This window comes from Aspergillus caelatus (assembly GCF_009193585.1).
Source record: "Aspergillus caelatus strain CBS 763.97 unplaced genomic scaffold BDV27scaffold_3, whole genome shotgun sequence".
In the NCBI taxonomy this organism is placed as follows: Eukaryota; Fungi; Ascomycota; class Eurotiomycetes; order Eurotiales; family Aspergillaceae; genus Aspergillus; species Aspergillus caelatus.
Genome location: NW_022475266.1, coordinates 67,531 through 88,296, shown reverse-complemented (window position 1 = coordinate 88,296; position 20,766 = coordinate 67,531). Strand labels below are relative to the sequence as shown.

General features: G+C 46.8%; 9 protein-coding genes across 9 annotated transcripts; 5 read left to right on the top strand and 4 right to left on the bottom strand.

The window, feature by feature from the left end:
* Positions 1–325: 325 nt before the first annotated feature.
* On the bottom strand, positions 326–1,486 carry BDV27DRAFT_169012 (ketopantoate reductase family protein; the record flags this gene model as incomplete). Its single annotated transcript, XM_032074918.1, has 2 exons — positions 1,244–1,486; positions 326–1,167 (listed from the first exon to the last, which is right to left on the bottom strand). The coding sequence occupies exons 1-2, from the start codon at positions 1,431–1,433 to the stop codon at positions 326–328; spliced, it is 1,032 nt and encodes a 343-aa protein (XP_031933529.1). The 5' UTR covers positions 1,434–1,486.
* A 1,562-nt stretch (positions 1,487–3,048) lies between these two features.
* Positions 3,049–4,787, bottom strand: BDV27DRAFT_169010 (NAD-dependent succinate-semialdehyde dehydrogenase; the record flags this gene model as incomplete). The annotated part of the gene is made up of 5 exons (XM_032074917.1): positions 3,049–3,172; positions 3,236–3,497; positions 3,550–4,184; positions 4,254–4,623; positions 4,682–4,787. The coding sequence occupies 5 exons, from the start codon at positions 4,785–4,787 to the stop codon at positions 3,049–3,051; spliced, it is 1,497 nt and encodes a 498-aa protein (XP_031933528.1).
* Positions 4,788–5,450: 663 nt separating this feature from the next.
* Positions 5,451–6,714, bottom strand: BDV27DRAFT_169009 (alpha-hydroxy acid oxidase; the record flags this gene model as incomplete). The annotated part of the gene is made up of 3 exons (XM_032074916.1): positions 5,451–6,163; positions 6,234–6,565; positions 6,617–6,714. The coding sequence occupies 3 exons, from the start codon at positions 6,712–6,714 to the stop codon at positions 5,451–5,453; spliced, it is 1,143 nt and encodes a 380-aa protein (XP_031933527.1).
* A 1,217-nt stretch (positions 6,715–7,931) lies between these two features.
* On the top strand, positions 7,932–8,448 carry BDV27DRAFT_152040 (Endoribonuclease L-PSP/chorismate mutase-like protein; the record flags this gene model as incomplete). Its single annotated transcript, XM_032071473.1, has 3 exons — positions 7,932–8,093; positions 8,158–8,310; positions 8,374–8,448. 3 exons carry the CDS (start codon positions 7,932–7,934, stop codon positions 8,446–8,448), a joined length of 390 nt encoding a protein of 129 aa, XP_031933526.1.
* Positions 8,449–8,955: 507 nt separating this feature from the next.
* BDV27DRAFT_169007 (Zn(II)2Cys6 transcription factor) lies at positions 8,956–11,255 on the top strand (the record flags this gene model as incomplete). Its single annotated transcript, XM_032074915.1, has 3 exons — positions 8,956–9,211; positions 9,294–10,222; positions 10,292–11,255. The coding sequence occupies 3 exons, from the start codon at positions 8,956–8,958 to the stop codon at positions 11,204–11,206; spliced, it is 2,100 nt and encodes a 699-aa protein (XP_031933525.1). The 3' UTR covers positions 11,207–11,255.
* A 574-nt stretch (positions 11,256–11,829) lies between these two features.
* BDV27DRAFT_140369 (alpha-hydroxy acid oxidase) lies at positions 11,830–13,416 on the top strand (the record flags this gene model as incomplete). The annotated part of the gene is made up of 7 exons (XM_032069641.1): positions 11,830–11,957; positions 12,004–12,363; positions 12,434–12,573; positions 12,635–12,703; positions 12,757–13,010; positions 13,084–13,160; positions 13,341–13,416. 7 exons carry the CDS (start codon positions 11,830–11,832, stop codon positions 13,414–13,416), a joined length of 1,104 nt encoding a protein of 367 aa, XP_031933524.1.
* A 965-nt stretch (positions 13,417–14,381) lies between these two features.
* Positions 14,382–14,646, top strand: BDV27DRAFT_61571 (uncharacterized protein). Its single transcript, XM_032077105.1, has one exon. The coding sequence runs from the start codon at positions 14,454–14,456 to the stop codon at positions 14,604–14,606; it is 153 nt and encodes a 50-aa protein (XP_031933523.1). The 5' UTR covers positions 14,382–14,453; the 3' UTR covers positions 14,607–14,646.
* Positions 14,647–16,524: 1,878 nt separating this feature from the next.
* BDV27DRAFT_61552 (uncharacterized protein) lies at positions 16,525–18,427 on the top strand. Its single transcript, XM_032077104.1, has 3 exons — positions 16,525–17,218; positions 17,274–18,165; positions 18,221–18,427. Exons 1-3 carry the CDS (start codon positions 16,640–16,642, stop codon positions 18,286–18,288), a joined length of 1,539 nt encoding a protein of 512 aa, XP_031933522.1. The 5' UTR covers positions 16,525–16,639; the 3' UTR covers positions 18,289–18,427.
* Positions 18,388–20,527, bottom strand: BDV27DRAFT_61546 (putative MFS transporter). Its single transcript, XM_032077103.1, has 4 exons — positions 20,188–20,527; positions 19,944–20,052; positions 19,264–19,805; positions 18,388–19,192 (listed from the first exon to the last, which is right to left on the bottom strand). The coding sequence occupies exons 1-4, from the start codon at positions 20,404–20,406 to the stop codon at positions 18,566–18,568; spliced, it is 1,497 nt and encodes a 498-aa protein (XP_031933521.1). The 5' UTR covers positions 20,407–20,527; the 3' UTR covers positions 18,388–18,565.
* Between the last annotated feature and the right edge of the window lie 239 nt (positions 20,528–20,766).

Sequence of the window (20,766 nt, the reverse complement as noted above, 5' to 3'; positions counted from 1 at the left end):
AGCAATCTTTCATAGTACCTACCTCGACTAGCTGAGATGCTGGGGAGACTTTCCGTTTTATCCCCCGCATGTATGTTTTTCATTGTAGATACCTCAAAACCGTCCCAAGCGTTGGTACAACTAGGCGCCAGCTTCGAGGTCGATGCGGGGAGTTAGTGTACTTGTAACTTAGTATTCATGAGCAACAACTTCATTTGGAATATACCAACACAATCTCGATCTCGGGAAAATTCTCGAAATTTTAAAGTCTAAGCTTGTCGATGACTGGCATGTCCTACAAAATACACTTGAAACGCAAATCATGTAACATATCTTTCAAATGAATTTAGATGTAAGGATTCCCATCATCAAATTTGGCTTCCCACAGGCCCTTCGCCTCCTTGACCTTCAGTTGCAGTCCTTTCATGATGCTATATACGATGTTCAAGGTTGGCGCAGGCACGTTGAGCTTCTTTGCTTCACGAACAGGCTCGCCGACAAGGTTCTCAACTTCCATCAAATTTCCTTTCTCGAGATCCTGGCACATACTTGGCTTGAAAGCAGTATCATTTGGATCTTGGTGCAAAATCGCATGAAGAAGCTCCGGTTCAGGCTGCAGTGTAACACCGCTTGCCTTGGCAATGGCTTGAATTTCCCTCAGCATCGGCAAGATCAGATCTTCAATGATATGCTGGCTCATTCGCATGCGTGGTGTATCCATTCGTAGGATGGAGGCTATCGGGTTCATGGTGCCGTTGTACGCGATTTTGCGCCACCGAACTCTAGCAACATCTGGCTCGTATATCACATCCAATTTGCCCTCGGGGTTATAGATGTTAACATAATGCTTAGCAGCATCCTCCGAGACACCAGCAGAAATTTTGGGGCTTGTGTAAGCGCCAATCTTCTGGCAATCGGGATCGTCGTTGTAAATCTTGGCGTGAGCAGTTTCAGTTGCACCAGTATAAGCCACACTGCTGATGACAGGGTTTGTTGGGAAACGCGCGATTAGCGGTTTCTCGATATTAATGCCATTCTGTGAAAGAACGATCGCGGTTTTTTCTGTCACGGCTGGGGCGATTATCTCTGCTACCGTTGGTGGAATATCAGGTATATTCTTCGTTGTGACAAGGATGTAGTCGAAGGGTGCAGCTTCCCCTTTAGAGACATTGGGGACCGTTGTGACGACTATAATTAATGGGGGTCCATGGATTTAGCGCTAACGGCCTTCGAGGGAGGCAATATGTTTTCATGGGAAACTCACTAGCTGATGGTCTCCAGGCTTTGATCTGCCCCCACTGGACAGAATCTATATCAATGCCATGTTTCACCGCGGCTTTGTAGTTCGAGCGCATCACAGCGGTAACCTCAGCCAACCCACCATGCTCCAGGGCGTAAGCGGACATGGTTCCAATTCCACCAGTGCCTACGACGAGAATCCTGCTTTTGGCCATGATGGATCACTCAACGTTGAATGAAGCAAAGTAGAGTACGAACACTATGGCTTGATTTCTCAAGTTATAAAGTAGGGTAGTTTGGAGATCGAGATTGTCGTAATTACCACAGTCCAACTTCTTCCCATTGGAGGTCGAACTCACTTATATATTATTTCGTTGACCTCTAACAGGTGGAGTGTGGTGGATATTGAAGACGTGACGAGGGTCGAATTTCACGTTTGAAGTTGCACTGACTTAATTAATTAGAAAACTCCACTGGAAGATCTTTGCGACCTCAGGACTTGGATTTAGAAATTCATATTCGCCTGGTGTCTTTTGGATTGAAAACAACTCGCGCTATAAGGAGATTAGCGCCGCCGATCCCCCACAATGTTGGGAAAGATCACGTGTGTTGAGAGTCCATGGGAAATTCCTAGCGAGATAAAGAGAAAAATCACGGAATGCGAATTCAATTATTACATCAAATTGATTTTTTCCGACGCCGGTCCCTGGAAAGAGCAAGCGAGCCAATCAGAAATTGACCATCTGTCAGGTGGTCACAGTTGGCTATGATATCACTTGCGATATCTTTGCCCATTCACAGTAGAAATCAAAATGAGATCAACTATTGTACTTCGTTGAGCCGGATCCAACGCGCCGGAGTAAAACACTAGCAATGCAGCTACATGTTTCCCTGAACACACCATCCAAATTCATTGAATCAGATGATGTTGAAATGGGTGAAATCAATACTCTAATTAGACTTTTTGATAAGGGTAATCGATCCGAGATTACCAATACAACACTGTTATTCATCTGGGGCTTTTTCAGGCACATCGTCTGAGAACTGATGATTTCCACATACATTCACACTCATGACCATATGTCACCAAAAATTTGATGTTCCACAACAGCTTTGTAAATTCTATGCGTAATTTAGTCTTAGTGAGCGGGACGATATTCGGCGATTTTTAATCAAGGATAATAGAAATTCAAAGAGATGAGATAGATGCCCTCTTTTCTCCGGGAAACAAACTTGATCTTGGACCCTGGCCTCTCGGAGCTTTGAGTCCCCTATAATCAATGACAATTCTAGGCCTTTAGCTAATTATGGATTTAAAAATAGGTACTTTATCGACTTCAGAGACGCGAAAAGATAGACTCTCCCAGTAAGAATATCTTCGGCGGTGGCAAGAGAGTGAAAAGAGAAGGCGCCGGTGATATTGAAATTCGGGATTTCAGTGGCCTTTTCATTGCCCCCGAGAGCCCTGATTATCGAGCAGATCCTTCCAAAAGATACTTTTTGGTAGCTACTAGTACTAGTACTCCCTTTATCAGTTCTTTCACACCATACGGAAACTCTCACCTAATGGGGCGATCATATGTTGAAACACTTGTAAGCCGACTGTGATTTCAAGACTATTCTTCTGTCGTACTTGACCTGCTCCAAGTCATATATTGATTTTCGTACGATACAGAGACAGGGGTTTTTAAATGAAGGGCGGCAATGAATATCGGGGCGTACGATAGGAAATTTGCATGAAGACAGGAAGTTGAGCTAAAATTTAACAAACATTTAAGTAAGGAAAGACTCATGGCGCAATGTAATGTGAGATTGAGCGACATGTCTCGATTAAATCGATGCTCGATGTTGTACATTCACATTCCCCAAGACAACTGTTTTAGTGACCAAATAATCGTCCAGTCCATATTTACTTCCTTCACGGCCGATTCCAGATTGTTTCACTCCACCAAACCTAGAATAATTTGTATTAGAGTGTTTATTCAAACATAATGCAAAATAAGGGCAGAACGCTTACGGTGCGGAGGCAACGGATATAACCCCAGTGTTAACCGCAACCATTCCTGATTCCAATCTTTCGGAAACCCGTGCGATCCGATTCATCTGCTCGGTGAAGACATACGAGGCAAGACCGACATCGCAGTTGTTGGCTGCATCTATCACCTGCTCCTCAGAATCGAATGATTGGATCGCGGCGACAGGACCAAAAATCTCTTCACTGGTAACTCGCATATCGTTGGTGATATTAGTCAGGATGGTAGGCTCATAGAAGGCAGTCCCTTGTTAATTGATCAGTATTGGCATCTTTAGGAGTTCTTGGGTAATCACTACCTAAAATAGGGATATTCTTTCCACCAGCGACAGCTTTAGCGCCCTTTTGAACAGCCTCGTCTACAAGTTCGGCCACACGACATGCGGCTGCAGAATTGATAAGAGGCCCATGTGTAACGGTAGGGTCTCTAGCATCCCCGACTTTGAATTCTCTAACTGCGATAGTGAGTCGACGGACAAACTCTTCATAGATGCCACTTTGCACATAGATTCTGTTTGCGCAGACGCAAGTTTGACCTGTTACTTTGAACTTCGCAATAATGACGGCCTGAATTGCCACGTCAAGATTTGCATCGTCGAATACTATAACGGGTGCATTGCCGCCTAGCTCGAGACTCAGCTTTTTGACTGTATCCCCGGATTGCTTCATCAGTAAACGGCCCACTCTGGTGGACCCGGTGAACGAAATCTTGCGAACTATGTTCGATGAACACAGCACTTGGCCAATCTCGGGCGTGTTATCTGCTGCATGCACAACGTTGATGACTCCTTTAGGTACACCTGCCTGCTCAGCCAGCCACACAAGAGCATTTGCAGTGAAGGGTGTTTCCCCTGCTGGCTTCAATACCACCGAGCAACCGGCGGCAAGGGCAGGACCTAATTTTCGGGTGATCATGGCGCCCGGGAAATTCCATCTGATAATGGAATTAGGCACTTTGGGCTTCAAAGACTGTACGCGGAACTAATGTTCGGGCTAGACTTACGGTGTAATCAAACCACATACTCCTACCGGCTCCTTCAACACCATCACCCGGAAACTGCGTGCACTGTGTGGAATCACGTCGCCATATACGCGAGCTGCTTCCTCGGAATACCATTCAAGAAAGCTACCAGCGAATGAAACTTCGCCTGCTGCGTCTGCCGCGGCTTTTCCATTTTCCCAGCTAATCAGAGCTGCAAGATCATCCGTGTTGTCTTGAATTAGATAGAACCAGCGACGCAGTACGTGAGATCGTTCGCGTCCTGTCAAATTGCGCCATTCTGGCATCGCAGCTGCAGCTGCATCGATAGCCTGTTGGGCATCCTCAGCTGTTGATTCCGGAAAAATTCCAAGCAACTCTTCTGTCGCTGGATCTTGAGATTGAAATTAATCTGTCAGTCGAGGTTCTCTCATTAATTGTTACAAACTTACCATGAACTGGAAACGTTTGGCCAGATTTTGATGGCACCCATTTCCCACCAATAAAATTCTTGTCAATAAGAAGGGAATTGTTTTTCAATGTCCTATTGCTCGCCATTTGGAAAGACTGTCTTGGTGGGAAGGAACATGCACTTTAGGGTTGAAAATCTGCACTACCAAAGCTGTGAAAATCTATATTCTTCGTATCTAATATATGCTTGACCACCCGAGCGAACATGATGACTGAGCGTTTCTTGCTTAGAATTCCGCGGCAACCTTGTTTTAAACGAGTAATATGGTCCCTGATCAAGGGGGGAGGGTGGCGGGATGGAAATTCCAAGCGACAACTTCCTCCGCTTGGGCTTGCCCTCGACAAGATCCTTCATGTATCCATCCTTACAACTTTGAGTACGATTCATGTCCGGCAGAATCCCAATATGTTGGACGGCATAGAATCCTTGCCTTTCCATTTCGAGCGATCGCATACTTCAGGTCATGTCACCTACTTGTAGCGCATGCGCATGACACCATCACACTTGTACCACTATTTATTTATATATTTATTTTTGAATGAATAAAATGGTTTTTTCAAGCCTTCATATTCCAGGCGGCTTTCAATCTATTGTCTTTTGGCCGTACTTGGATAGTACTGGTATGCCGCTTGGATTATTGGAGTGCCCTGGGGATCCTCGCTCAGTACATGATACTACAGTATATCGCAATGTAATAGTCGTTATATTTTAATTGACAGAGATTAATTATGGCATCTCAATTCAAAAGGTTACAGTTTTGAAACTCCGAATCCATGCTTCGCAATCACCCCTATCTTGTCTTTTGTGATTTCTTCAACATTTCTTGTTCCAGCAAGCGCCATCGTGCGGTTCAACTCGCGTTCCATTATGTTAAAAACGGTCTCGACGCCTTCCTGACCTTTGTAAGCGAGGCCCCAAAGTGCCGGTCTACCAATGAGAACAAAGTCGGCTCCAAGAGCAAGGGACTTGAAGACTGCCTCCCCATTCCTCACACCACCGTCCAATATGACAGGAATCGCTTTTTGGACCGCATCCGCAACCTCAGGCAAAGCTTCGATGGTTGAAGAGGCAGAGTCGAGTTGTCGCCCTCCATGATTTGAGACAATGATACCATCGACTTTATGCTGAACTGCGAGGAAAGCATCTTCGCCCGTCATGATTCCCTTCAAAATAATCTTCATTTTCGTGACCGACCGCAAAAAATTGATTGTCTTCTCCCATGTTAAGCTGGAGCTGTGCATTTTGGATCCTGCCTTATCACGGAGGGATTGTGCCTCCGCTGCAGACCGCGCATTCATCAATTGTCTGTTCAGGCTAGGCTGTGCCTTCGATTTTGGCTTGGCAGCGTCCAGATTTGGAAGCCCCATGCCTTCTGGCAACACAACTGCGGTTTTTCTCTCTGAAAGCCGATTGCCCAATACGGGAGTGTCGACAGTAAGTATCAGAGCTTGGTATCCGGCAGCTATTTGAAGACGATGATAAGCGTACGACTTTCATTTTGATTTAAATAATGTTATTCTGGAGATTCATACCTTCTGCACGGTGTATCAGTCCAATGCTTTTCTGAACATCCTCATAAAGGTAAATCTGCATCCAAAATGGAGGGGGTGGAAGACTGTCCATTAACCCATGTTCGCGAGTCCCCGATACTTCTTCAAGAGCAGTGGTGGATTGGGAGGATAAAGTAAGATTCAGCCCCATCTTTACCGCTGCCCGTGCGATATCAAGCTCGCCATTTCCCCCGGCCAGTTTCTGCATGGCGCTTGGCGCAATACCGATTGGCATGGAACATCGGTGACCGAGTATCTCGATTGACGTGTCGATGTTTGAAACATCTATCAAAACACGCGGGCGGATACAGAGCCTGGAGAAAATGAGTTTTTGTATCTTCACTTTAGGGTTTCGAATTTTTCACCTGTTGAATGCATTCTCGTTGCGCGCGAGCGCGCTTTGCGAATCTGAGCCCGAAGCATAAAACTCGTATATATGCTTTGGAAGCTTTACTTTCGCCATTTTTTCAACCTCAGCCAAGGTCAATGGTAGGTCCCCGAGATTTCCCACCTCGGGAGCCACTATATCCCCAGGGATACCCATCTTCTACGGGTGGGAAGTAAGCCTAATATGTCCAAGTTGCTGTTAATAGGAGGGGAGAATAGAATACCTCGCAGGACTTCGATGAACAAATACCAAGTACTGGTACTGATACTAGGCCGGAGAAAAATAATGCGACATATATACAGATAGACTCCGAAACAATTAATATCTCAACTGTTCAAATGTCACCTTGGAATTTGACTGACATACATAGTCTGGTCTCCCCGACTGGTTTGCAGGATTCGTTTCCCGCGATTGTGGAATTCGATGGCAGCGCCTCTCCACTGACATGTCTTCATGTTAACTCTCGCCATGAACTTCCGTCGTATGACTTCAAATTCTCACCGCTTCGCACAATCAGTATACCCCACATCATAGGGGTACACTGTACATTTTAGTTTGGTATAGGCACATTACGCCTTGCGCTGACGACCAAGATTTTACTTTTCGCGATAATAATTTATGACTGATTGAAACGGCTGTTACCAGTAAATAGTCTGCTTGCTGAAATGGAAAGTTAATTTCCTTGAATACCTAGGTAATTTTAGGTTGGAGACTATTCAACGCCACATAGAATTAAGTCGTCGTTAGTGTAGCTAGGAATCATAGGCACAACTGATCATCCTGTGCCGGCTTCTTCCAGGAGAAAAGCAAACAATCTAGACGAGACCACATACCGAATTAGAAGCAATTTCGGTAAGAGCAAGCGAGCGAATGACATATGCCTGATGAGCTGATGAATGATGGGTACACAGGTAAAATTCTTGCCAGAAAAGGCCCCAAGCCCCACACCATCAACTCGCAGAAAATAGGCACATGTAACAAAGTACGTGTACGTTGTCTACTAATGATAATGCCCATCCGCTTATTGGCCCTTCAGTTCCTGAGTATGTTGGAAGCTGGATCTTCGCTGCATTTCTTATCGGCCTCACTTTGTTTCATATTGCCCCAACAACAAAAGATGCTTCTAGCGGGGAATGGCAAGACCAGCCGAGCTTTGGTTTCTATACGCTCTCCTGAAAATGGCTCCAGTACAATATCATGCTTTATGAAGTTGAAATCATTCCTGCAATTTCAATTTAAAATGCCAAATTGTTTCTCAATTTCATTCAAAGGTCTTCACATAATCTATCAAAATGTCACCAGCAAAGACTGTTGTCCTGAGCAAGAATGCTCCAGCTCCAAGCCCACTCATGTCACAAGCAATCATCTCAAATGGGGTGATTTATACCTCAGGCAGCCTTGGTATCGATCCGAAGACTGGCAAGTTTGTCGAAGGCGATGCTGCTGATAGAACGGTAATGTTTGAATCAGGATACACCCGAAAATTAGAGGGGCTGAAATCTGACAAGAAATAATTAGGTCCAAGCCTTGCGAAACATCGAACAGATCTTGATCGCCGCTGGAAGTAATCTAGGAAATGCTCTCAAAGTTACCATCTTCCTTTCTAGTATGGAATATTATGCGCAAATGAATGAAGGGTATGAAAGAATCTTCGGTGATTTGATCAAGCCAGTACGTTATATACTACTTTTAAAACCTTCATTGTATGGGATTTTGCTTATCAGACATTCTTAGTGCCGAACATGTGTCGCTGTCGCGAAGCTTCCTTTGGATGCGGAGGTTGAAATCGAATTGGTTGCGTCCGTCTAAGATAGAAGATGAATGAATGAATCACTTGCTGGTCACGCATGCTCTATCGCGTTAAGCTTTGGACTCCCGACTTCGAATTGAAGTTTGGCGATAGCCTGCCACCAACCTCGGAATGAATTCCCCAGACTCCTACTCGGACTACTGTATATAAACTAGGAATGAATCATTCCTCATTTTGACTTTTAGCTTCTTTATTACCGTAGAGACCAGATCGTAACATCACAGATGGAAGAGCCGTACGATGGAGTTCAACCTTGCCCAGATTCTGCTGATCGGGATTGGCTACTTGTATTAAATCCTGCGTGGGTCCAAAGAGCCCATGGTTCGTGGATCCGCTTGGTGGACTCTTCGCTCTGACTTTCCTCTCCCCCGCATCCCCGATTTCAGTCATTTTCCTTTTTGACATGCCAACTCGGGCCTACTATTTCCTTTCTTCTGGCATCCCGAATTTGAAATAAGTTGACATTGAAAGGCCAAGTGTGCCGGCCCCATCCTCACGACATCACCATGATTTCAAATGCATGTGGCCCGAAATCCCGCAAGCATAGCAAGACTTTCACCGGATGCTGGACATGTCGTGCAAGGAAAGTCAAGTGTGATGAAAAGCGTCCGGAGTGCATGCAATGCGTCTCCAAGAAGCTTGAGTGTGCGGGATATGGGCTCCGGCTCCACTGGTTACCTCCGGAGCAAGGGATGGCCATCTCACGTCAAGACGCGCGAGATCTGTCGCATGTTCGATCGCAAAGAAGCCAGATTCCATTTGGTGCGTATCCTCTGGATCGGGTCTCAGCCGCGCGTCGGGCGGGATGAAGCTTTAATCAAATACACACTTCTAATCTTCCCAGAACCAAACCATCACGCGCTCAACGACGATCAGTTAGACGGCATCCTAGCCTCTATCGATGAATTGGAGCCCCCTAACGTTTTTGACTCGTCCACTGACCCTGAAACTCTGATTATCCATAATTTTGGTGTTTTCGACCTTTGCCCTAGTCGTGCCGATCCGCCAGATGGCTTCGACCATTCTATTGATCAAGAGTTCCCAAGCCGTGCAACCTGCTATGATAGTCCATCCTTTCTCAGCGACCAAAGCTCGTCGGCGATCCACCCAAATCATACCGATGCTACTTTTCCGTTTGCGACGGATTTTCTGGAAAGCCTCGATGCTCCTGGGCATACAGTTGTCGATAAACGAGCTGTACGGAATACAGCTATCTTTCCAGGGTCCGCGCCAGATTGGGATCGTCAAAAGTTAGATCAAACATCTTGTGACATACAAGACCATAATGACAGTCAAAGGAATATGCCGCGTGTCAACTCTCAGCTTTTCCGTTGGCACGAGCCTAATGGCTCTATCATGTTCAATCCTTCGCCCACTTACCTATCGCCGCTTGAACAATTTTTGATCCATCATTATATGTCCCGTGCCATACGTCTCTTCTGTGTTATCGACAATAAGAAAAGTCCTTGGCACAGGATACATTTAAAAAGAACTCTTCAGGGTACTGGCCAAATGAATATCCAAGGCTCAACTTCGAACATTCAGAACGCTCTCCGAAACGCTCTCCTCTCCATCAGCGCTTTTACCTTGTCAAATGATAGCAGATCGCGTGGGTACCAAGAGGAATCCACCAAGTGGACCAATGAAGCTATGATATTTCGGGGTCAGACCTTTAGGCTACTCAAAGACTCAGTCGAACATGGTTTCGAGTATGAGCCTTCGCCGAAGTATAAAGACTACCTCGCCACTATGTTGTCCATGATTTCAATCAATGTAAGTTTCCGCTACCCCAACTCTCCACACTGTATGGTCAGCGATACTTAATCGTTTCGAAAATTGAAGGTAATGTCGGGCGATACAAGTACCTGCGGAGTTCATTTGGACGGTGCGTTCCATTTCATGAAGAGCGCCCGTAATTGGAAATCAAACTACTCTCCTAAGGCAAGGTCCCTTCACCAAATATACTTTTATCTCAGGACCATATATGAAAGCACAGCCATGAGGAATCAGACTCAAGGTTCTTTTCAATCATCCAAAGTAATGATACCCGAACTATTTGAAACAGGAGCAACTGGGCAGGTTGATCGATTGTCTCGGTCACTTTCTGGTCATTCTCATGAACCTTGGGCCGAAATCAATTTCGTATCGATATATGGCGTCCCGCAGCACTTGCTTGTCTTACTCGGGAAAACAACCGAACTGACGGTGTCACTAACAAAGGCCCGAGAAGCAGGTGAAAATTCCAAAGTACCCAGTGAGCTCTCTGCAGAATGTGATGATCTCGAAAGGGCGATTATGGATTGGTCTTTGGACCAAGAGCTCGATCGATATCTTGCGGGTGATGTAGATTCAAGCTTAAATATCATCCGCCAGACATCTCGTGCTTTTCATAATGCACTAATCATATATTTCGCTCAACACGTTCGTCTCGTCGGCTACCGGTATCTTCGTTCACATATTGAAGTGGTGCTTGACTGTATTGAAGCAATCGAAAAAATAAAAGAAGAATCAAATTGTTTCGCGGCGCCTTTATATTGGCCTGCCTTTATAGCAGCCAGCGAGGCATTTGACGAGCAGTTCCAAAATAGATTCAGAGCATGGTACGAACGAGTTGAATTGTATGGAATTGCAGCTGTAAGGACTGGAATCATGGTGTTAGCTCAAGTCTGGAAGAATGGCCCCGATGTATTGAATCAAACAACAAGCCATTGGCGGATGGAGGTTAAACGCAGTAGTTCAATTTTGATGCTGAGCTAGGTTATTTATTCGGCCCAATTAAGCTACATAATAGAGATATGGATCGCTACCTTCATAACTTTCCTGTCAAGCTGCCTTAGAGTTTAGCAATGGCCCGCTAGATTGAGTTGAGGTTGATCGTCTGCACATCGTTGGACTGACCGCGGAGACTTGCGAATTTCAAGGAGACCACTGATTCCCCGATGACATGCAAACTTCCAATGCGTATTCGACTATGAAAATTTCAAGCTAATGAAGTCAAGCGGGGCATGACAGTCCCACAAAATGGGCGCAAAAGCAAAAAAGAAGGAAAAAGAAAACCAGCGCAGCAACTAGAAATTCTGCGGCAGGTCACTCCGAGGCGGCTATTTGTTCGCCATTTCTTTACTTCAATTAGTTAAGCGACCATCTACTAAGTCCACAAGCAGGCGTGAAATTGACGGAGATACTACTAGCCTGGTCAGTGATAATTCTGCACAATGGAGACATGTACGAGTTTAGTCAGTGGATGGGAAACCTACAGCGAGAGAGGCAAAGTCGACGCAGAATAACTATATCACATTTCTACCTTTCCACAGAAAAAAAAATAATGCATTCAAAATCCATGAAAGGCTCTACTTCCCTATGCATACTTGGATACTAGAATGTCGAATCGTGGCGAAGCGTTGGACCCCGAGGTCTTCTGCATCGGGGACCTAGAGGAGAAAGGGTCTAAGAAGCTACCCAAGGTGTATAGAGACTACTACAATGATGGATCCATGGATATGCTGAGGTACGTTTGAAACGTTCCTTCGTCTGACTCAAGCTGAATTTGGAAGTCTCCTCGACAATAAAACAGCCTTCGACCGATACAAGCTACGGCCACGAGTGCTCCGAAATGTCTCTGTCGTAGACCCATCGACCACCATCTGCAACACGCCAGTGTCTTTTCCCTTCGGATTTTCCCCAGCCGCTTTGCAGAAAATCGCGCATCCAGACGGAGAAGTGGGAACTTCACAAGCGGCAGCAGCAATGGGAGTTCCCATGGCGCTGTCAGCCTATGCAACTCATCGACTGGAGGATGTAGTAGCAGAAGGGAAAGGAAATCCATATTTCATGCAAGTCAACTTCTTGATGAACAAGGATATCATGATAGATATCTTGAAACGTGCAGAAAGTATCACTCTTCCGGTTCCTTAGTGTGGGTTTGTTCTATCTGACTGATTTGTTGCTGCTTAGAATCCGGATACAGTGCTATTCTACTGACAGTCGATGCCCCCCCATCTATGGGATGCGCCACAATGAGGGCAGAAACAAGTTTTCCTTGCCAAAAGGAATTGAGTACCCCAACATGGCACCAGGCGTTGATATCAAGTTTGATACCGAAGAAGAGCATCCTCTAGCTTACGGCAAGTTTTTCTGAAGCTATACCAGTAGTCGAGACTATGGCTCATAATTCGTAGATCCGAGCCTCAACTGGGAGGAGGCAGTGGGAATTTATGCGCAAGCACACAAACCTGAAGGTCTGGATGAAAGGAGGTATGGATTTAAGCAACTCTGGATTTGTTCAATCACTGATTACATCGGAGCAGTGTATACGCCAGAAGATGTCGCCTTGGCAATTACCCACAGTCTGGACGGAGTGGTGATTTCTAATCATGGCGGTCGTCAGCTGGACAGTGTACCTGCTACGTTAGATGCACTCAGAGAATGTGCGCCAGTGGCTAAGGGAAAGATAGCAATCGCAATTGACGGTGGTATTCGACGTGGCAGTGACACCTTCAAAGCACTTGCGCTGGGCGCGGACTTCTGCTTTGCAGGGCGAATTCCCATTTGGGGTCTTGCGGTAAGCATAACAGATACGATATTTTCAGAAAAGATCTTTGCTCACTAGTAGTTCCTTCGGAATCTTTCTACAGTACAATGGCTCTGCTGGAGTGCAACTTGCCCTCCAAATTTTATACAGGGAATTTAAGCAGGTGATGGGACTAGCAGGGTATGCAATTTACCCCCAAAACGTGTTGGCACATGTTGACCGCGGGTTCCCTATTAAATCCGGCCTAGCGCCTACGCGCGCCTTTGTAAGATAGTCACGTAGTTAGAACCAGACAATAAAGAATCAACGTTTTTGACCTCTATGACAGTTTATCAGCACATTTGCTTATCCGCAGTGCAGGTGCAGGAATGTGAGCGAGATTTCTCGCGATCATCTTTCCGTATTGGATTGCAAGGGAGTTCTGTCCAGATTATGAGAATGGGGTCACCGTGAGAATACTTAGTTAAAGCCAAGTGAACGGAAGTATACACCAGTTTTAGAAGTATCATATCTGGTATTAAGAAAGAACCATCTAAACCTTCTCCTTCTCTAGCGCTAATAAGTTGTGGAATAAGGACTGCTAGGTGTGACCATCCGTTTTCCCTCAGACCTTCAGTTTAAAGTGGTCTAAAGCAGCGATTCTGACCCTATCATCGGGTGGGAGTCTATGTCGAGGTTACTAGTATTGTCCTAAGTCCTCCTGTCTGAGCAAGACAATTGGGCAACCATTTGGGACCTACGTTACTACCTACGACTATCTGCCAATCATCATGGACTACGTTCCACATTCTCAACTTCCCATCTCGTCTGTGTCTTGAAGTATTACTTCTGCTACGATCCTTGTATTTTCTAGGCTATATCGAGTACATATGATATTATCTCAATGTAGCGAGCTTATCGAGTAACAAGTCTATCAGGGTTCGGTACCGGGGAGCAGGACGTAAGAACCCGGGGAAGCCGGGGAATTGGAGAAGATTCGGGATGACCAAAGCGGAGAAGACTGCGGGGAACATGCCGGTTTCCTATTTCATTCACTTGCTCTCTGCCCATTTCTCTTTCCTGCCACACCATTCAACAAAGCTGCCATTATGCCTGAGAGGGAAGGTTGAAAATTGTCCCTTACTCTCCCAGCTGCTCTAAATTCAAGCGTCCTCGGAAAGAAACTAAATTAGGAGTGGATGTGGTCGCCAAGATTCGGAACGCGTGGATTCCATACAGGGATTATGTGTGATCCATTCAAATGTTTTTGTTATATACTAGTTACTGATTCCTGCTTGAAGGAAGAAAACTCGGTGTTCAGGCCATGAACTTTGTCTTCGCTAAAGGAAGAACGGCCAACGATGTGAATACATGCCTACTGTACGACGACAGGAATCATCCCGTCAGGATATCAGATCAAACGCTGCAGAAACACCAGTTGAACCATCGATTCCAGAGGTAGTAGACTACACAGGGCTTCGGCCCACGCCAGAGATGACGGAAGAGCCACTGGCACCCCAGGAAGATCAATATGGGCATCATCATGGCAGCGCATCCGGATTTGCGTTTCTCCGCTTCGTTCGGATTAGACTGGCCAGCTTGCCATCGCTATCACTAGACTACCCCGATCGATTGCCGAGACTCTGATTCTTAATTACTTTGACTTTGGTCTGATGATGTCTCGTACATAAAACAGGCATGCTGGCCTCTTTCGAGGAACTCTACAGCAATAGCCTTGACACCGAAGAAGATCTTTCCTTGCTTTATATGGTGATAGCTCTTGGCTCCCATTATGCCAAAGAAAACACGACATTTAGTGGATTTACTGCCAGGTGCGAAGTATGTGTCCTTTTGTATAGTTTTGGCACTCTTTTAGCTGTTAACATGGTTTCTAGCGTGCAATTCTTTAATATGGCCCATCGAAAGTTAGAAAAGGAAGGCAGTAAGATCACAATGAGCTCGCTTGAAGCAAGGCTGCTCAGCATTCATTATCTCCTCAATCATTCCCAAATGCACAAGGCATGGTCATCCTTTGGAATAATCGTCCGTCACGCACAAGCACTTGGATTGCGTCGCGACTTAATATCTTTTGCAAAAACAGTTGAGGCAGAGTAGCGAAGAAGCTGTTCTGGTCCATCTGCATTTATAACCGGATACTTAGCAGTACCTTTGGCCGGCCGGCTGCATTTCATGATGATAATATTGATCAAGTGGAATGTGGATTTACGAATGGCAATGACTTGACGATGACGGAGAATGAATTCATGATGACAGGGGAATTTTGCTCTGGTGCGGCACTCATATACTATGCACGGTTAGCCAGAATCTTGGGTAGGATGCTCAGAGAGTTCTACGGCCCACTTCGAAAAAAAATATAAGCTTCTCAGTCTTAGAACAAAGGCATTGGAGATTTAAAATTACCTTCAGGACTGGCTACTAAGCTTACCATCCTATCTGAATTTGTCGTTGCCGTCGTCTGCAATGTCCACAACCACGCAGCGGCAGCTTTGTACCTTGAAACTTGTCTTCGCTCATACAAACTGGCTTTTATATCGACCATTCCTTTTATTTTCTCTCCAAGAACAAGTCCATGCAGATTCTGCATCGGGTTTGAAGCAATGGTTGGGTTGCTGCAGCGATAACTCTATCGAAGCAGCTTATTCGATTGTTGACGAGTGCCGGGGAAGAGGCTTTTACAAATCAAGAAAATACTACACTGATGTGGCATATCGATGGGAAGGCCGAATTTCCAAGAATGACGCACAATTAGAGTGGCGAATGGCTAGGTTAGGTTAGGTTAATGGGGTCAGCTATACCTAACCGCTAGGTTATGGATAGGTTAATAGAATTTCTATACCTAACCACGGTTAAGCCGAAAATTGGACGGTTAATCTAGCTTAACTGTTCTTGGCGCCAAGCCCGTCGTGCTTTACTGAAAATGGTAGGCAGTAACTACAGTTAACTGTAGTTAATCTAGTCTTAACCTAACTGTCTTTACTGATTGTGAGATTACCCTATTAATTACTCTAAAATATCTTAATATTTAGTATATATAATAAGAAAGTATCTTTTTTAGCTTCAGCAATAGAAATAATAAGAGTCAATCAATTCTGAATTGAATATGCATAAAGAAACAGCAGCACAATGAGGACATCGTGGTAAACAAAACTATATAAACAAGTTCGAGAAACCACAAATGGCTTCGAGGAAAGTCATGTGCCTGACTGCCGAAAGGGGATAGTTTGCATGGTTTGCCGGTGTGCCTGGTCACGTGTGATAAAGCGTACCGCAAGCGGACCCCCACGTGACGGGGCGATTGCCCCTTTCCTTTTGCGGCCAACCCAGCCTTTTGCTAATTTCATCTGGAATTTCTTGTCCTGCGTCTGTTCTCCTGTTCTTCTTTTCTTCTTCAGGTCTTCTCACTAGTAATTTTTCTCTTCTTGTTTTCATTCCTTCGTTTTTACCCCTAAACTTCGTCGTTGCTACAATTTTTCCGCGCCGCTATATAATCCGCTTCGAATCTGCTGTCGTGGCTTTAGCATCAACGGATCGTCATCGATCATAGCGTCCTGAATCCACCTTGAACTTTGCGGCTTAACCATTGCCCTTTCATGGGCTGTAGCCCGCGAACATCTTTCAATTAGACTCTATTTTAGAACATCTAGAACCGCATTGTCACCATGAAGGTTCAGCGCCTCTCGTCACCGTTTCTCCTCTTTCTCCTCCCCGCCATCGCGACGGCCCTGACAGACTTGGCCCCGAATCCGGCGAGTTCGCTCGATCCCACCGTTGTAGAGCGCGATGCTACGGTCCCCAATGCCGCCGTAGATGGACTCGCTGCCCCCAAGGTCTCCCCCAAAGGGACGCAGGACGCCCCGGTTGACGGCAAAGATGGCCGGCCACACGCTGGTCCTTGGGTCGAGACCAGTGCGGAACGGGATCGCAAGAAAACGGGCACCGCGAAGACGGAAGAACAGGCGGACACCAAATCCACGGAGCATTTGGGTCCCGATGGCAAGCCAATTCCTCATTCGAACGATGGGGTCATGGATGATCCGCACAGGACGGGTCCGAAGGAGGGCACGCGTGGAACAGAGGGCGGAGTGTCAGAGAAGCAGAAGGGCAGCACAACTCCAGGCGAGAAGGTGCCAGATCGCCCGAAGGAAGCTCCTCCCTTGCCTCATAGTGAACAGCAGAAAGCCCCTGCGTCCGAGGACAAGGACGGCAAAACCTCTGATTCTAAAATGGGCGTCGTGGAGGTAAATTTCAATCCTTACTAGATTTGGCGTGCGTACGAGGCTAATTAGAAACCAGAAACCCGCTGATTTGCCTGAGAAACCACACGACATCCCCCATCCCAAATCCCCGCCGTCCGTGAACGATGACCCCCTTGGCCTCAATACTCCGAAGGGCTCTACCGGCAAGATCCCCGGTTCACCGGAAGAGCCAGTAGATGTGATGCACTCGCTCATTGCCTCGTTTACTATGATTGTGGTTTCCGAAATTGGCGACAAGACATTCTTGGTAGCTGCCTTGATGGCCATGCGGCACCCACGTCTCCTCGTCTTCTCTGCCGCCTTCGCCGCGCTTTTTGTCATGACCGTGCTGTCAGCCATTCTCGGACACGCCGTTCCGACACTGATCCCCAAGTCCATGACCAAGTTGCTGGCCGCCATCCTGTTTTTCGTGTTTGGACTGAAGATGCTGAAGGAAGGCCGAGAGATGTCGCCCGACGAAGGTGTTGGCGAGGAGATGAAGGAGGTCGAGATGGAACTCGAGGAAAAGGAACAGGAGCAACTTCGTAAGAGCCGGCGTCGCTCGTCCGTGACCCCTCACTCTCTGGAATCAGGCCGTGCTGGACGCGGCAAGTCTCGTTCGGCGGGCAACCGTCTGCCTTCGCCCCCCGAGAGTCTTTCCTCTTCTTCGTCCCGGGGATCTTCCCCCTCGCGGGGCCGTCGCCTGGACGACATGCTCTCGGGCATGAACAATCTTTTCTCACTGCTTCTCAGCCCCGCATGGGTCCAAACGTTCGTCATGACCTTCCTTGGTGAATGGGGTGACCGCAGTCAAATCGCGACCATTGCGATGGCCGCGGGACAAGATTACTGGTGGGTGACGGTCGGCGCGATTTCCGGGCACGGCCTCTGCACTGCTGCGGCAGTGATTGGAGGGAGTGCTATTGCGGGTCGCGTCAGCATGCGAGTCGGTAAGTGTTTTGACAATTCTTTGGTTTCTGTGAATATCCGCTAACTTGATCATAGTGACTCTCGGCGGCGCCGTGGCTTTCTTGGTCTTCGGAGCTATCTACTTGATAGAGGCCGTTTATTAGACCGTGTATTGTGCTCTTGCTTAATGTGTTGGGAAATTCTCATGTAACATATACACTTCGGGTCCACAAGCGCAACGTGATGTTGGGCGTTCGACATTTACTACGTTTTAATGAAGAAGCATCGTCCATGAGCTAATGAGATCGATGTTTGATTTCTACTGCATTCCAAACGATTCATGCATTTTTATACTTCTTACATACGTCTGTTATATACATCATTCTTAATTTCGAATCAAATGTCGTCCTCCCAGAAAGCACCAACATTATCCAGGCAGTTCTAATACACATATCGAAACCATCGATTCTCTCTATCAGTCAACCCAGCCCACTTCGTCTCATCAATAACCTCTTCCTCGCCTTCACCCGCAGCCTTCACACGCCTCCGATTCTCCCATACATAATACAAAAACAACACAAACGCCAGGGTTCCCGCCGCGGCCTGGGTCGCCAACACGGCGATCTTCGCCGGGCGATACTCTGGCGCATCCCTCGCTTGGAACGTCTGCGGGCCGATAATATTACCCACGGAGAACGACCCAGCTACGAGGGCACTGGCGAACGCGCGCTTCGTGTGTCCGGCGCAGTTCGCCATCGTCCACTGGTAGAGAATGGGCAGCGTAGCAACAATCGCATTGACGAGGTAAATGCCAATCAAGACCCCGGCCTTGTTATGCTTCGGCAAGAACGACATCAGCGCCCCACCGATGATCCCGGGAATCGTGCAGAAGATGAACCAAGCCCAGCGGTGGGAGACTCTGCGGATCCCGATCCCGACGGCCAACGTAAAGAAGATGCTGACGATGCCGGAGGGCGTGTTCAGGAGCGCCGAGTGCGGAGGCGTAAACCCGAAGCCGTTGATTAGGGTTGCCGAGTATGTCGTGACCACACCGGAGGATACGGACGTCTGTCGTATATCTTCTTGTCAGCACTCCCTTTCTTTTCCCCTGGTGGGCAAGGAATAGCAGAGTGACTTACACAAATGGTAGTCAACGTTAACAACCACAACTGTACATCCCCAACCGCCTCCCAGATTTGCCTCATATCGACCCGACTACTCCACACCCCCGTCTGATTCACACTGACATGTCGCAACAACGCAATCTTCTCGGTCTCGCTCAACCACCGCGCCTTCATCGGCGTATCGGGAATAAACAGCATCGTCAGCACCCCGACCAACATCGTCACAAGTCCCAACACAAGAAACATAATCCGCCACCCGGCAAACGTGTGATGCACCTGCTGGAACGCAAACGAGATGATCCCCCCGATGATCTGCGCCACGCCTAGCCCGAGGTACCAGAAGGTGAATCGCGGGGCTTGTTCACTGCGCGTGTAGAATTGGCTGCTGAGAAGCATCAGCGAGGGTCCGATGGTGGCCTCGAAAATACCAAGGAAGATTCGCGAAACGAGCAAGCTCCGATAATCATGGGCGCCAGCAGAGGCTGCTGCTGCGACACCCCAAAGGGTAACATTTAGACCAAGCCATTTCGCAGCGGGGGTCTTTTGGAGGAGATACACTTTTGCCAGTCCAGATCAGTCATCGCATTCAATTCATTTCAATGAATCAATTCAATCAACCCTATCCTCTCTTCCACGACAAACAGTAGAAGAAAAGGGGGCAAATAATTGTATAGTAGATAGGTAGATAGACATACCATTAGGAACCTCCGCAATCAAATACGCAATAAAGAACCAAGTCGCCGTATTCGAGAAATCATTACCTACTAGCCCAAGATCTTTCTTTATACCCATAACCGCAGCATACTACTCTTTGGGGTAAAAAAAAAAAGCCGCAATTAGTCAGTCTCTCTCTCTCTCTCTGATCCGACAGCTGATTGCGATTTGCTAGGGTTTAAAACAAGGGATAACAGGGGAGAAACAAAAAAAAAAAAAACATACGTTCAGCATGACTTTATCCAAAAACTGCAGCACATAGCAACAGAACATGAATGGGATAATGCGGTAATCGATCTTGCGACGCAATGCGCTTATGTCTACATCCTGCGTATCGGCCACGTCCGAATGCCCCTCCAGGTACTCAACTGCATCATCGACTCGGTTCGCGGGCATGGTCTGGCCCACCACGCCGTCGGAATGTTTCTTTTCTTCTTCCCCCATAGGGATTAAACCCAAGTAAAAAGAAAAAGAAAAAGAAAAGGGTGTTCAAAGAACAAGCAAAAAGCGGGAAGCAAACAAAAAATTGCTCAAAGGGGAGAAGAAATGTCGCAGCGCAGGCAAGGACACGAAAAGAAGAAAAAGAAAGCAAATGCTACCAGTGTCAGCGCAAGAAAATAAAACCTCCGAGTCAGTCCTGCCAGTCAGAACTAACCCTGGCAAAACTCTATTGGGCTAGGGAAGTAGAAGTATAATTATGATTTAATTGAAGTTAACTCCGTCAAAGCCAATGGTTTGCGCGACACCAGGCATTCGATGCTTTGGGTCCTTGCTGCATGCGTTTGCCCTAAATGGACCACTGCT